The following is a 16,166-nucleotide window of genomic DNA, read 5'->3' as shown; positions in this document are numbered from 1 at the left end:
AATTAAAAGGAGAAAAGGTTTGGAAAGTTGCTTTGCTTCTTTTTAAACCAGATTCAGTGTTTAATAAAGAAGATGAATTCCCATTTCAGACAGGGTATATAACTTTTTCAAAGAACTCTAATACTGTAACATTCCTTTATTAGAATAAATAATCCATAATAGAAAATGTAATAGGAAAGCATTTAAAAACTTTGTTAGTCAAAGCAAACCAAACCAACCCATATATTAGATAACAAGATTATTTTCATACCCTGGTTTCATAAAAACCCTGCCAAAATGGATCTGGGCATGAAGATCAATGTCCAGCACCTGCTTGAGATAGTCCTGCAAACATGAAAAATAATCACTTTACTTTCAAACATTTCAATATCAGACTTTCAGACTTTCAATGAAAAAAAATGTATAAGATTGAAATGAAAAGAAACACCTATTTTAGTGAAGTTGATTTATGACAAATATTTCTTCATTCCTCATTCATTTATTCATTCAGTAAATATTTATTGAGTATAATATATGTATGCTGAATATCAATCAATGTACAAGGAGATGCAGCCTTGAACAAAAGAGGCAATGTTCCTTCCCTCATAGAAAGAACTTTCCAATAGGAGTAGTTAGAGAGTAAACCAAATAACCACATTAACATACAAATAATTACTTGATAGGCTGTTGTCTCTCTTTTAAGATAGAATTTTGTGTCTGAGAAAGGATGTTAATAAATATGGCTTAAGAAGTTGTGCTTGGGCAGGGAAGCCACGTGTATGTATCCCATGCTGTTCTGCTTAATGAGCTTAAACTAATGTGCAGTCCTTGAGGAGAGACTTGGACATTTACCCAAGATTACCGAGTCTAAATAAGTCAACTAAAAACTTAGGGAGGGAGCTCTAAACAGAAAGTCAAGGGGGTTTAATTGCTCCAACTTCATATTCTGTGACTACAAACACAACCAACCTAAGGTTATGATCAAGCCAGAGCAATATGACAAAACCTGATCTTCAGAAAGGAAAGGCAACAGTGCCTTGTAGTTGGTTTTGTAGATATAAAGAAAAAAATAGCAGTTTAAAAAATTTCTCCAAAGTAATACAACTTCTGTTACTGAATTTCCTGCTCACTAATTCAAGAGAGTCTAGTATCCTACTAAAATATTAAATATTTCACAAGTTATGAGACACTTTATTTTTAAAAGCTATTTCCTTCTCTCCATCTCTACAGCCTCAGCCAACATCATCCCACCTGAATTACTGAAATAGGTCTCTCTGCCAATTCTCCAATTCATTTCCCTGACAGTAGTGAGAGAGACAAATCTGATGAAATCACTATATAACACTTCAATAACTCCATGATCTCCAGAAATAAGTCTCATCTTTTAAATGATCATAGCTAAGATTCTTGTATTGGTATTTTCTAGCCTCCTTTTGCCAATCATTGCTCTTATCAGGCAATCCGTTTCCCACCAGCCCCATTCCTCTTCCTGTCTCTCTCAACATTCCTGCAAGTCTTTATTGCTGTCAGTTTTCACACTTTCTTGCCTCAAATCTTTGAAAATATTCTCCATTTTGTCTGGAATACTCTTTCTTTCTGCTCTCCTCTATTCTCAATCTCAAGTCTTCCCTGAATTCCCAGGGCTGGACAATAGATTGATTACTGATTCATGATTATTTTTAGACTATGTTATTAGATGAAATAATTTAGAATTTTCTTGATGAACTGATCTATGTAAATACAGGAATAGGAAATGTCCCTCCTCTTAATATCTAGTAAGCCTTTTTACCTTAATTTTCTCTGATATCAAGACAGCCAACTAGCTGTTCTGTAACTTTTTTCTCATCTTTCACTTTCAAGTAGCTGTGTCCTAATATAAGGTGGGTCTCTTATAAGCATCATACAATTTGTTGTTTTTTAAAATCTAGAGTGACAATTTTTAATTGGAGGACTCAGTCCACTTACACTTATTATAATTACTGTGCTGTATTTTTAATTTTATCTATTTATTTTTATTTTTGGTTGTGCTGCGTCTCTGTAGCAGTGCCTGGGCTCTCTAGGTGTGGTGCACAGGCTGAGCAGTTGCCAGGTGTGGGCTTTGTTGCTCTGCAGCATGTGGAATCTTAGCTCCCCCACCAGGGATTGATCCTGCATCCCCTACATTGCACAGCACATTCTTAACTCATGGACCCTCAAGAAGTCCCTTATTACTGCTATATTTGGATTTAAAACTATTGGCCTCCTACTCATTAGTTATTTGTCACTTCTGTTTTTATTTCCTTTTTTCTCCTTTCATGTCTTCCTTTGATTTGCCAAAATTTTTTGTTTTTTAATTTTCTTTCTCTTCTATTTGCTTGTTAGTTACACATTCTCTTATTGGTTGCCTTAGAGATTACAAAATGTATTCTTAACTTACTACAGTCCATCATGATCTGGTATTTTTATCACTTCCCCAAAATGTAAGAACTTTAAAACATGTTAACTCTATTTATTCCTCTTCACTTTTTGTGCTATCCTGTAGCATATATTTTATATACATTATAAATATGCATGTATGTGTATGTATATAACTATTATAAAGTCTATATATGCTATACAGACAATATATACTCTATATTTAGTATATATTTATATACATGCAAACCTCAAGATATTATTTCATATAATCAACAATTCATTTACATTTACCCACACATTAACCCTTTCCTTTGCCCTCTAGTCCTTTCTAGCATTTCCATGCTTCCATAATCTTTCTTTCACATAGCTTTCATAGTTGTTCTTGGTGGGAGAGTTGGTCCAAATAAGCCACTCCATCATAGTAGAGGCAGAAATCTCCAGGTCTTTCTTTTATGCTCTTACAATACCAAGTCTTCTTGACACCACACACTTAGGTAATACGGCAATTGCCTGATAACTATCTGTATCCTTTACTGTACTATATAGTTTGTGAGAACAGGAACCCTGTATATATATTTATAATGAGTCCATAGTGACACACACATGCCTTTCATGCATCCATTTGTTAGTTCAACAAATATTTCTGAGTGCCCACTATGTATCAGGAATTCTATTTGTGTTAGAGCCTCACTAGTGAACCAGACAGACAAGGCCCCTGGCACAAAGATGTCCTGTTATAGTTAACTGTGGGGAGAAGACAGCCTAAAATAAGCAAACCAACAAACAGATTAACTATAAAGTGTGGAACATACTCTGAAGGAAAAAAGCAGGTGCTAGGATAGAGAACAATGGTGTGAAGTGGAGAATACGGAAAGACCACTTTAAAACAGGTGGTGAGGATGAGGAGGACTCAGTCATGTGAAGTGTGGAGGGAATTCTTGGCAGAGAAAAGTATATACAAAAGCTTCTAGAGCAGTAAAGAGTGTGTCTAGAACTGAAAAGACAATGGAAGGTAGTGAATGAGCAGGGGAAAGGCATAAGGGGATGCTGAAGAGACAGGTAGAGGCCATACATGCAGGGCTCTCTAAGGATAATGATACAGAGTTTGGAAAGCATATACATTCATTACATATTTGCTAAATGAATGAAAGTATTTTATTTTTCTTGAAAAAAAATCATCTCTGTTGTAAAAAAATGCCCCCTTTCAATTCTTTTTTGAACATGAAGAAATGCTTCATCTTTCTTGCGACAGAAAGCTTGTACCAGATGTAGCAATAAAGGCTGAGAATCATCATTGCTCTTGTTTTTGTCTATCTACAGAAACAGCAAGGATCTCTGATGTTCTGAAAGCTACATACAGATATGAAGAAGAAACACGAATGAATGAAGGACACTGATCTTTCCCTCAACTTAAGCAAGAACAAACAATGTCAGAAAAATTGTGAAAGACTTTGAAATGGGTAAAAAAGATGATCTGATGTCCAAATAATCTTCTGGGTTATTTGTGCCTTTCACTGTCTTTGAGCTATTCCACAAAAATGAATCTGCAGAAAAATAATAGTGTAATAGTGAACACGATTAGTATCCAAACAAATAAAAATTAATTCTGTCAGTAGAGTTGTAATTGACTATCCTCCTCCAGATATAGAACAATTTTACACCTGTTAGAAAACTGATCTCAGCATTTTGGATTACCTATCTATGTCTGTGTTTTTTGAATTCTTAGAACCAGTTGTAATATCTTACTAGTTCCTTCACTAATTAATGAGTTAAATAAAATCTTTGACACATGTTAATTTTATAAAATAAAATACATATTTATGAGATTCATGATTTTATCTCTAAAAAACTATACCTTAACGATTCTGAAGGCTCCACAGAGATGCTATATTGATTTATCTGACAAAGCCAAGTAAAGTCGATTGTCAGAAAAGTGTCCTCTATGGGTGGTTTAAACCTGGACACATTTTCCTTGGTTTCTGGAGTGAATGCCAAGCAGCAATAAAACTTGAAAACTGCTAAATGTTGGTTTTTCTACTTTTACCTCCTCTATTAATTTTGGTTCTATTTCTGTTTCTATGCATGGCCATTAAGGTAGTCCCCCTTGTAGCAGCAGTGATTGAGAATTTGGTTTTACGGTTTCACCATTAGGTGACTCCTATAAATGGCTGATTGAAATCTATTCTCTGTTGGGTAAGAGAAGACAGAGAATCTGGTTTCTTGGTTTTGTGAGTTTATTTGTCTTACTGTCATTTTGAACCTAAATCAATGAAGAATTTTTCCTTCCTCTAGGAAGGAAAATAGTTCTTTATTTGTAGACGGAGTAGTTTTTTGTTTGTTTCTGTGTTTACTCTTACCATGTCATTGAAGTTGTAGAGATGAAGCTATATATTCTTTACGTGGTTGTGTGACTATGTGTCTGATCCAGAAAGCCATTTATCTTGCTTTGAGAGTGTGAAATGTTTTCCTACTTCTGGAGGATATTCATAAATTATATGACCGTAAGACCACCATGCAGAGTGGGCCTTTCTCAGGGCAGGAACACTGCAGATTCAGGGTGTCCCCTACCTTGCCTCTGCCCCTGGTGGGAGCAACAAAAGAGCCTCTCATTCCCAACTCTGGTTTCACCAGGACTTGGAGAGAAGAGCCTTGACCACAAGGGAGAAAACTTTGCTTTGCCACAGGGGAGAAAAACCAACACACCAAAACACTTCTATTGTCTCTTAAATTAAAGGTGCTCTATTCTGATTGACTTAGAGAGATTAAATACTTACATAAATAGAATATTCCTAAAATTCACAGGTAATAAGAAAATTTATCTTATAATATTTTAAATATGCTATGCTAAAAAAATATTCTTCTTACAATTTTAAGAATCAAAGTTCACACAGTTAAGGTAAATCTTTAGCAAATGAGACTAGCTTAATTATTTTGGTTAATAAGTAAATCCAGCCATGCTCTTTCTCTTATTCATCAGTGTTAAGTAGGTGAATGCATTTTATTTTGCCTGGGTTTGTTTTTTCCTAAAATTATATAGATTAATTCATCAAAGAAGCTAATGCTATTCCTATATACTACTTAAGATAGTGAAAAATCTAAAATTTGGTTCAATGAAATTGAATCATTATTCTGACAAACTTTTAATTTCAATAGTAATTATGTTTGTAGAATGTCAGCTTGAAAATAATTTTCAAGATCTTTAAGTAATTTAAAACCTTGAAGTTATTGAATTGGTTAATTAATGAACAATCATGGGAAACCAAGATGATTTCTAAGTCAGATAAAATACTGGATCACTGTTTACTAAACATAACTTTAAGCTAATATACTTTGCCTATTATTTTAATATGCCATAGGGAGGATATATCTTTGGGTTGTGTTAATGAATATGTTTTCATTTTTGCTCCATTAAGAAGGTAAAAAAGGGGATATGTCTGCTCTACAAAGCTGTATTCTGTGTGTATATGAACTTGGCTAGTCTGCTAAAATGCTTACATGTGATTTGTCAATTATCTATGTCCCCTAGTTTTCACTATGAGATAGACATTAGTTATTTTCTTAAATGTTGGAGTAATAATGACAGACAAGTATAATTATGCACGTTCTTTCATTTTTCAAGGAAAAAAATTAAAGACATCCAATATTCAAAATATTTGGTCTCAGGACCCTTTATATTCTCTTAAATTAAAATCCATTAAGGATCCTTAGAGCTTTTGTTTATGTGGCTTATGTCTATCAATGTTTACTGTGTTAGAAATTAAAACTAAGAAGTTAAAAGTATTTATTTGTTGGTTCATCTGGAAATAGCAATGATGAACTACTTCATGTTAACATAAGTCATTTATTGTTTATGCATTTTATAATTAAAAACTCTCTTTAATGTTCCGCTTAAGAGAAGTCAGGTAGATTCTCTTATTTGCTTTAGTATTCAGTCTGATGAGATCATACATCTTCCAACACTGGAAAACTTTCTATTCACTCATGAGAGAAGGAAAATAAAAAAGTCAGATAAAGACTTAGTTTTATTATGAGGATAGTTTTAACCTTGCAGACCTGCTTAAAGAATCTCAAGGACACTCTTGGATCGGCAGACCACTCTTAGTTCTAAAGTGAAGTGTCAGGTTGTTCCAAAACATTAAAAAAAAGCATAATAAAGGATAAAACTCTGAAAGTGACTTTGATTTGCCTTGGTTTATAATACCTGTGTTTGAAATGAAGCTGAGAAATATATTAAAATTTTAGTAAGTTCACTTAGTTTTGATGAGCTTACTTCTTGGGTTTACTGACTAATGCTTTCCCTATGATATGCAGCATTTTTCTTGTTGTGCTTTTTGTTTACTTTGTCTTTGATTATTTAAGGACATAAAAAAGCATAGCACGCAAGTTCTCTATGCTTGTTTTCAAATATTTTATTGTTGCTTTGAAAAATTAGGTAACCAAGAACTGTTTCTTAGATATCCATGATCTTAATCAAGGCTCATTTTTTTTGGACAACTCTTTTGATTTTGCCTTCTAAAGATCAGACCAAAATATAGAAAAAAAATATTGCTGAATATTTTTTAAGCCTAAAACTATGTTTGAAATTTCCTAGAGGGCTCCCAGAAAGTCATGAAGGTTTGTTCTTTTATCTTATAAAAAGAGACATTAGAAATAGGTTTGTTTGATGTTACCATTATAAGAATTTCATGGAAAGGAAGTTACTGTTACATCTGAGAAGAGAGGCTCACTGTGTGTTAGGTTAGATTCAGGCAGGTAAAATGTCATTAATATAATATTTCAGAAATTATATCCTTTATGGGAAGTGTCTGTCTGGAGATTTGACAATGCTTATACTGTCAGTGATGTGTTTTCACCTGCAGAGAAAACACTGACCAAAATTTTTTATGAAATTATTACATACTGTATCCAAATAGAGAGTCTTACTTTAATATATTTTAGTATCTATTTCCTAAGGAAAGTTACTGCTTTTCTTTGAAGCTGGCCTGAAGGCACTGCTGTAAGCTATAGTAAATAGTCTGTGTCTACAACAAAGACAGATCCAGAGCACTAGGAAAAAGGACCATCATAGGTATTTTGAACAATTGATGCTTCAAAGAATAGTCTCTAGGGTATAGACCTCTGAGGTGATACAGCTTAGGTCACTTTTATACAGTATCAGTGGACTGAGTCAGGAAACCCAGGACTCTCTAGAATGGAAGCAGAAGGTTTTAAAAAACAGACTGCTAAGCCAAGATCTTGCAGAACAAGAAACATAGGACTAAATGAAATAAGGGAGACAAAAAATATTTTAACAAATTGTTTGTTTGGAATACTGTTGATTAGTTTTAATATTATACTGCTATATGGCTCTAGGAGCCATACTCAAGGTGACCTATATATTTAATACCTTTGGTGCTAAATAATCAGGGCAAACCTACGAGACCAGCCCTTTTTTCTGATCATGTGGGGTGAGGGAGACACTGTTAGGAAGAATTGACAGTAAAAGTCGCTCAGTCATGTCCGATTCTGTGACCCCATGGACAATACAGTCCATGGAATTCTCCAGGCCAGAATACTGGAGTGGGTAGCCATTCCCTTCTCCAGGGGATCTTCCCAACCCAGGGATCCAACCCAGGTCTCCCGCATTGCAGGCGGATTCTTTGCCAGCTGGGCCACAAGCGAAGCCCTGGGAAGAATTAAGAGTCTTTGAAGTAGGAAGAAACAGTTACTGGGTGTTCAATCCAGGGGATCTTCAATGGTTGTCTACACCTCTCATTGTCTTTGAGCTATTTCACAATTCTGTGGGTGGTGGAGAATTTAGAGTAATACATATAATTCCTTAGCTTTTAGGGCAAAAAGCAGAAACATAAAAAATGAAAACTTTTTGAAAAGGCTATGTGGAGCAGGAAGAGGTGGGGCTGGGGAGAGATTTTAATGGAAGCAACTGTGAAGAGTCATTTCTCCTTGGCTGAGAAGAGGTTCGAGGTCTGTGGGTCCCACATGCGGCAGGGGCCCCTTCCCTCTGCTCTAAGGCTTCCATCCTCCTCCTTGATCTCAGTGCTATTACTATGGCCCCAAAACAGCAAAGACCTGAGATATACAGTAACATGACAAGGACACTCTAAATGCATCCAGTGAAGACTGGTGACCAGACGTGTATCTTCCTGATGCCCTGCTGCCTCTCAAGCCCCTGCCTGTTCTTTGGTATAATTCCTGGAGGCAATTAATTCTGTAGTGGCTTAAATAAATTTCCCACCAATTCCATAGCAAAGGTGCTCATAGTAGAATTTAAGTTCAAACAAGTAAATAAATTTCTTGCATACTTGAGTTTCTGTACTTAAAATTCATGTCTGCTACATAATGCTTCTGGATCTTTCTTTGACTTACTTCCCTGTGTTTTCAGTGACTGATTTTCAGATTCAGCCCTTGGGCTAAAACAGATGTTCTCTCTCTTATACTTTTCTTTCTTTCTGCTACTTAAGTACACGGGAATTCTTTTGAGGACTAGAGTTTGCAGCCTGACAGGAGTTTGCTGCATTGCTGCTTTCTCTCTTTCTTCCCGGTTCTTCTCTCATTTCATTCCCCCTCAAGGAGGTAGGAAGGACAATTATTAGCTCTTGGTGGGTCAGATGGTAAATAGTCTGCCTCCAATGCAGGAGCCTTGGGTTCAAATCCCAGGTCGGGAAGATCCCCTGGAGAAGGGAATGGCAACCCACTCTAGTATTCTTGCCTAGAGAATTCCATGGACAGAGGAGCCAGGCAAGCTACAGTCCATAGGGTCACAAAGATTCGGGCACGACTGAGCAACTAACACTATGGAATACTCTGGGATGCCCAGTTCTTAAAATCACCTCCTTAGTAAATTAAAGAATTACTGTAAGTATCTTACTACACAGAGAGTAAAATAAAGAAAACCAATATGCTTTACTATATTGGCTGTTTACCTGTGAGCAAATCCCTAGGATAAATGACATCTTTGTTAGCACTAATAAAGAAGGTTAAGATTGAGAGTGTTCTGTTCTTACCATAACTGCCAAGCCTATGTTAACTACAAGGTTGCTGCCTCTTTAGAAGTCCTGGAAAGACAAACTTTCAGTCTGCCAAATAGTTACTGTCCCATAATTACGTTCATTAGCAACCAAGAAAACTTTTACATGAAACACTCTCCAGAAATAATAAATATAACACTTGAGTACTCTTAACGTCAGGGTGTGCTCTTATGATGCTCAGAGCCCCTCAGATAGTTTGATGGTAATGCAAATTATATTTTACAGCTTTGCGACAATGCAGGCTGCAGCCCCTAGCCTTTGTGATCTTGGGAGAAAATGGCAGCAATCTGCTCAAGACCTCTAGGAGACTTTGAGGGAAGACTATTCTAGCAATCTGTCTGCTATATGGAGAATGCCTATTAATATCTACACTTTAACACCTTCACTCCTGGATTTAATTTGAGATGGTAAGCTGTCTGACCTTTGTATTGCATCCCTTTTAGAACACTCAGGAATTTCTGAACCCCTGTGGATTTCCAGCTTCGTGGGGGTCTGGTTATGGATACAAGATGTCTACCAGACCACTGTTAATCAATTTTATGTTTTAAGAACCCCATTTTTTCATACCTTTTCCCCCATGGACACACCCCCTGATGTGATGATGACATCAGCACGACTGATACCCTCATTCAAGGCATTGAGTAAGTCATCTGGGCTGGAAAAAAAAAAAAAAGAAAGACAAACAAATTAACATACAAGGAAAGATTTTTATATATAGTGCCTGCTGAAAACTAAACCACCTATTCAGTGAGTAGGCATTAATGTGAGCACAACACTAAATTCTGTATGAAGTGGGAATCAAAAAGGTCTCTATGCAATAGCATAACTTGTTGTGAAGAAAGAAACTTGTAAGTGCAGAAGTAGTGGTTACTGGCACTTTCATGGGCTTTTTGCTCTATATAACAAGGCGGTATAATGAGGGGACACAGTAAAGTGTAAGTAGGCTGTCTCACCCTCCCAGTTTGCCTAGGAATATCCCAGATTTAGTTTCATGTAACATGAAAGTTACATGTCCTAGGAAATTTTAGGCACACCAGGAAAATTGATCACTCTAGGTGCTAGAGACTTAGGACTCTTTACAGGGAATATGACTTAATTTGGTTAGGCCTTAAGAAATGGGCTGATTTTTAAGTAGAGCATCATTTCATATTTTATCCAGGGTGACAGAGGTAAGAAAAGAAACCTGAGATCTACCCAAGAGGCTCTACAAGAGACAAAGTTGGGAAGGGCACAGCACAGAGATTAAGAGTGTGAGCTCTGAAGTTGGACTGCCTGAGTTTAAATCCTGGTGCTGCAACCTGGGAGATGTAGAACCTTGGAAAAGTGCTAAAAGTTGCTTAACCGTTCTTTGCCGTAGTTTTCCATCTATAAAGTAGGGATACTATAAGGTTGTTATGTGGATTAAGTAACAGTACATATAAGTTTATGGAATAAAACCTTGTACAAAACAAGTTTTCAAGGAAGTTTGGTTGTTGTTGTTGATATTACTGGAAGTACTGAGAGAAGTTATCACACAAACATACCCAACAACCTGGCAGAGTTCAACTTTAGCCTATTTGGCAGTTTTTATTTAGGATGACTAACCGATGTCTAACACAGAAGAATATGATAGATTGGACGTCAAATACATTCATAGAACTATATTTGAAAAGTCTGAATGGCTCAATAACCCAGGACTGGTTTCAGCCCAAATAGTTCCATTTACTGTTAGGTTCTCTTACTGAATCTAGATAGAACTCTCCTGCGCCCCAAGCACTGGTCTGTCCATGAGTATACTGGAGGTTGCTTGGCTTTGGTGAATGAGCTCCCAGGAAGACAAAACAATAGTAAAAGTTGAAAAATGGCTGACGTGAAGTTCAATCTATAACACAGAGATCCTTTGAATTCATCCAGTTAATTGCTTATGCAGCAAAATATACCCAGACATTTAATGAAAGAAGGATTTATGTGTAAACATTAAAAAAAAAAAAGGAAAAAAAAACTTAAAAAAAAATCCCTGACACGGATTTTGAACTTAACTTGGTTAGGTAAACATCTTGGAAGAAATATATTCAAAATGGGTGTAAAGTATTCTTGGACTGTGTATTTTGAACAGATTTTTCATCTTTTTCATTTTGTTTTAGGAAAAAAAGCAAATTATCCTCTGTATTGAAATACTATAAGATACGAATGTGATGGATTCTTGATTACTGTATGCCCAGCACTCTGGTCCCTTTGCCTTGCTGGATCATTAAGTTGAGCCAAATGGTTGGCCTATGGAGTAAATGGTAAAGCGTTACAAACACAGGGTGATTTGGAATGTGGTTCAGGTGAATGGACAGTGATTATTATCAACACATAATAGAATTTTGTGCTAGTATCAAGAGACATTAGCTAATTTCACCAATTTTACAATATTTCATTTCTTGTATGTTGACTCTACAGGGTTGTAAAGTCACTGGAAACAAAGTAGCAGTGACATACGCATTGACGTCTTTGTATATGGATAAAGTTCCTGGGACAGGCTAGCTGATGACTGCAAATAAACATACTTTTCAGTGATTTGTTTCCTTATTTATTGTTTTCATATTATCTGGTATATATTTCATATCATATATTCCTATTTTTGTAAAACTGAATAGTCATCAACTTTCCACAGTAAATTTTCTAATTTGCAGAAATAAAGTAAAAGGACTTTTATACCAAGCAAGTCCTTACTGTAATTTATTATATTTCAAAGGATACGCTCAGTGCTGCTTTCTACTCTGAGGCTGGTGGATTCACAAAATCATTGAATCTTAAAGTCAGAAAGGTCTTTGGGGGTCACTGTGTTCAGTAGCACAGCTCTGAGCACTCTGGGGCTGGCGCTTCTCTATCTTCCTCTGCCTACCTCTTTAACTCTACCTTCATGGCGTAGGATCTAGTAAGAGATCATAGCTTAGAGGGATAGGCAGCAAAGTGTGGCAACTGTCAGAGGATCTGTACCTTCATTTATATTGCATGATATAACTCCACTTGTTATTTCACAACAAATCTCTGAGGTAGATTGAACAGGTGTGAATTATCCCTAGTTTACAGAAAAGGAGAACGCTATTCAGAGTGGCAAAGTGGCATATTAAAGGTTAGGCGGAGCAGTATGGGGCAGAGCTAGGATTAGAATCTCTGTCTCCTTGTCAAGTGCCTAAGTAGAGTAATTGTCTGTTTTTTTCAGGCATATGACATGTCATACAAGGAAAGTTCTCAGTAGAATGGACCATTGTGCAAAAGCATCAAACAGAGGACGCTAAGGCAGCAGGTGAGAATCTGTCCGGGATGACAGGAAAAGTGCGTGTGTGGACATGTTAGTACATTTCTGGGGAATGAAACCAACATAATTCTGAATCCTATATTCAGATGAAAACTAAATAAGATTTGATTAAACATAACTTAGTACTGCTTACAAGTCATAAATTTTCTTTTTGTGAATCATATTTTAAATAATCAAATATTTCTAACATAAAGTGTAACACCTATGTATCCATCTCTCAGATCTGACAAATGCTGATATTTTCCTGTATTTATTTTATATTCACTCACCTCAACCTTTTTACTTTTAAGAAATAAAAATTGAGTTTGCTTTCTAAGACTGAGATTACTCTGAATAGTGATAAAAAATAGGTAGCAAGGATTATAATCATGGATATTACAGTAGGATAAAAATAATTCATGACTTTATGTCTTGTTAAACAGAAAACATAGCATATTAATTTTCTTAAAGAGAGGAGAGTAAAATGAAAACACAATATGGCCTTATATGTCTTATATATGACATTACTTCCTATATATAAGATTAGTTGATATTTAAGAAATAAAATTAATGACAGTAATTCTCACATTTTAAAAGAAGAACACACTCTCACACTTATGTGTTAGTTTTGCAATTCTACGATGTAGGCAGGACAAGAGAGGTCAATGAAATTCACAAAGGCAGTGACAGGTTCAAGGTCACCTACGTTCATTTTACTATTCTTTTAAACTATAGTAGTTATTCACATTGTGAAAGACACTTTGTTATATTATCTTTAGAAAAAAAAGCTATTTATCATTGTTATCTAAGAATATATATCTAATTTGTGTATGACAAATAGTGATGATCAATACCCAATAAATTGTACTTTTTACACTTGAAATATATTCTCACCATTGCCACTGGAAGGGATATGGAATTAAGCAGATTAAACTTTACGTGTATATATATATATATATCAGTCGCTTCCCTTTCCTCAAAGAGCAGTGGGTCTTAAAGGGATACTGTGATATCATTTAATTCTTAATTCATTAAAAACTGCAGTTTTAATTAGGTTTGGAGAGTGATTAACCATTTTTAAAGTTAAATCTAATACTAGTATTAATCTTGATTTATTAGCACTTTCTTTCCACTTTCACTTGAAATAAGTAACCTACCCATGGTTCTCTGAGAGTATCAATACATAAAAACATATAAGAGCAATGATCTAGTGCTAAATGCTAAAAATTTAAATGCTCAGTGACAGAAAACAGAAGTGTTAACTGCAGGCTTGAGTGTGTCAGGGCCTAGAATCAAGTTGTCTCTACCGCTGAGATGACTTTGAAAAATGAACATCATTTTTTCGGGTCTCATTGTCCCTACTTGTAAAATGAGAATTTGGACTAGGTCCTTTCCACGTCTAACATTCACTGATTTAAAGCACTAGAAGCTGATTGGGATCTAGTTTAAGACTGACAAAAGAGTATAAACCTAAGAATGTAAATAAATTTCAAGGATGAAGAGAAAATCTTACAAACTGTCAGACAGAAAGATTAGATTTACTAACAAAGAAAAAAAGAATATTGGCTTTGGATTTCTTACCTGCAACACTAAAAACTATAAAACAGTAGATTAACATCAATGTACTCTGAGAAAAAAGGCTTGCAACACCCAAATCCTATACCCAGTCAGACACTTTTCATCTGTCAGTATAGAAGAATAATATTTGTGAAAATGCAAAAATTTAGATAATAAATCAATAAGTAATGTTATAGAAAAGTGACTCTATATGAAAAAAATTTAACCAGTTCAGAGGTCTCAAGATAGGGGAAGATGAATAGTAGAGAAAACACTAGTAAAACACACACACATTTATAAAATTTATAACTAAATCTAAATGAATAACAATAAAACAGGGAAATTATAATATATGTGCTAAACATGGATTCCTCAGAAGTTGTAGAGATATATACTACAAAAGAAAACTTAGTAATAGTCTAGATTTAAAGGCATTATTTCAGCAGTGCCTAAAAGTGGGGGGAGTGAAAGTAGCTGGGAGAAGTACAAGTATTCTCAAAGTCTCAGTGATATAGGAGGTGCAGGGAGGAAACGGGAAGGCTGTGCAGGAGGGGTATAGTGAGCACCTTTTAAAAATGTAACAGTGGAAAAAAAAAATGTAACAGTGGCGAAATGAATATTGGATTATTAGTATCAGAATTTAGAAGGGAAGTATGAGGGGGATGGTAGAGTACCCCATACTTTCCAAAATAATGAGTAAAGGGGAACAAGTAGCACCTGGATTAAACCAACAACAGAGAAAAGGAAAAGGATAACCAAAGTTATATTAATAGTAAAAACAATGTAAGATGGAAGGAAAAAATATCAAGGGAATATTTATAGCAATCTTCAAGGTAAAGCAAAATGAACTTCAGGCTAGGATCAGGGTTACAGTAACTTAGGGCAAAAGCAAGATTTAGTTTTTTAAAGCTCAAATCCCATTTGGATCTTATTTATAAGTGATACACTTAAAAGATATGAAAGAATAAAAATAAAAGCTATGGTAAAAGGCACCAAGCTAATGTAAACATGCAAAAAATCAGGAATGGCATTTTGATGTCAAAGTGGAGTTTAAAGTCAAAAGAACTAAACAGAATAAAGAGAGGAAACAAGTTGTGATGAAAGGCAAATTTATAAAGCTGATACAATAATATATGTCTGTCTCACAAGACATAGTCTCATTTTATCTAGGCTTCTTGATTGTCCTGCCAACTCCTTGCACATTGTAGGCACTCAATAAATGAACTGAATGAACCCTGGCCTCAACTTAATCTCTCCACAGTAGCTTTGGGAATTAACAGTGTACAATATTTATAACTATAATGATATTATGGGCAAATAATATTATCTGTGGATGGAAGAGAAGATACTACTTAACATTTATATAATCATAAATAGTATTTCCTTTGAAAGGCTGTCATGTAGATGAGGGAGTTAATTTATTTGGTGTTGCTCATGAGGGCAGAATTAGAACTAATAGCTGAGAGAAACTGGGATAAAGACTTTGGCTTAGTGTAATAAAAAGAAAAAAATCCTTGCCATAACAACCATCCAAGAATAAATACGCTACCTCATGAGGCAAATAATATCTTTCTCAGTAAAAGTATCGAATAAAAACCTGATGGCCAGCTGTTAGAAATTTTCTACTGAGCAAAAGAACAGTTAATACCTATATTTCTCCCACTATTCCAAAAAACTGACATGCAAGGAATGATTCTGAACTTATATACAAGGTCAGCATCATCTGATAGCAAAACAGTCAAAGATATCGCAAAAAAAGATTATAGGCCAAAATCACTGATGAACATAGACACATAACTCCTCAATGATATATAAGCAAATAGAATTCAACAATATACATCATGATCAAGTAGGATTTATTCCAGGGAGAAAAGGATAGTCTAATAACCAAAAATCAATTAATACAATATATCACATTAACAAGAAGAATACAAATCATA

General features: G+C 35.1%; 1 protein-coding gene across 19 annotated transcripts in view; it reads right to left on the bottom strand.

Annotated features, from left to right (window-relative positions):
• GPHN (gephyrin) overlaps positions 1 to 16,166 on the bottom strand; it is a 525,210-nt gene that overhangs the window by 16,765 nt on the left and 492,279 nt on the right. For all 19 annotated transcript variants that reach the window (XM_081513386.1, XM_081513387.1, XM_081513388.1 and 16 more), the window contains 2 exons: positions 9,972 to 10,059; positions 251 to 324 (listed from right to left, as the gene is read on the bottom strand). In XM_081513386.1, coding sequence (XP_081369512.1) covers positions 251 to 324; positions 9,972 to 10,059 — 162 coding nt within the window. The remainder of the gene's footprint in view (positions 1 to 250; positions 325 to 9,971; positions 10,060 to 16,166) is intronic.

The sequence above is a fragment of the Giraffa tippelskirchi genome, chromosome 7, assembly GCF_054371585.1.
Source record: "Giraffa tippelskirchi isolate mGirTip1 chromosome 7, T2T-mGirTip1v1.2.pri, whole genome shotgun sequence".
Lineage (NCBI taxonomy): Eukaryota > Metazoa > Chordata > Mammalia > Artiodactyla > Giraffidae > Giraffa > Giraffa tippelskirchi.
The sequence above is the reverse complement of the archived record's forward strand: the minus strand, read 5'-3'. Positions and strand labels throughout refer to the sequence as shown.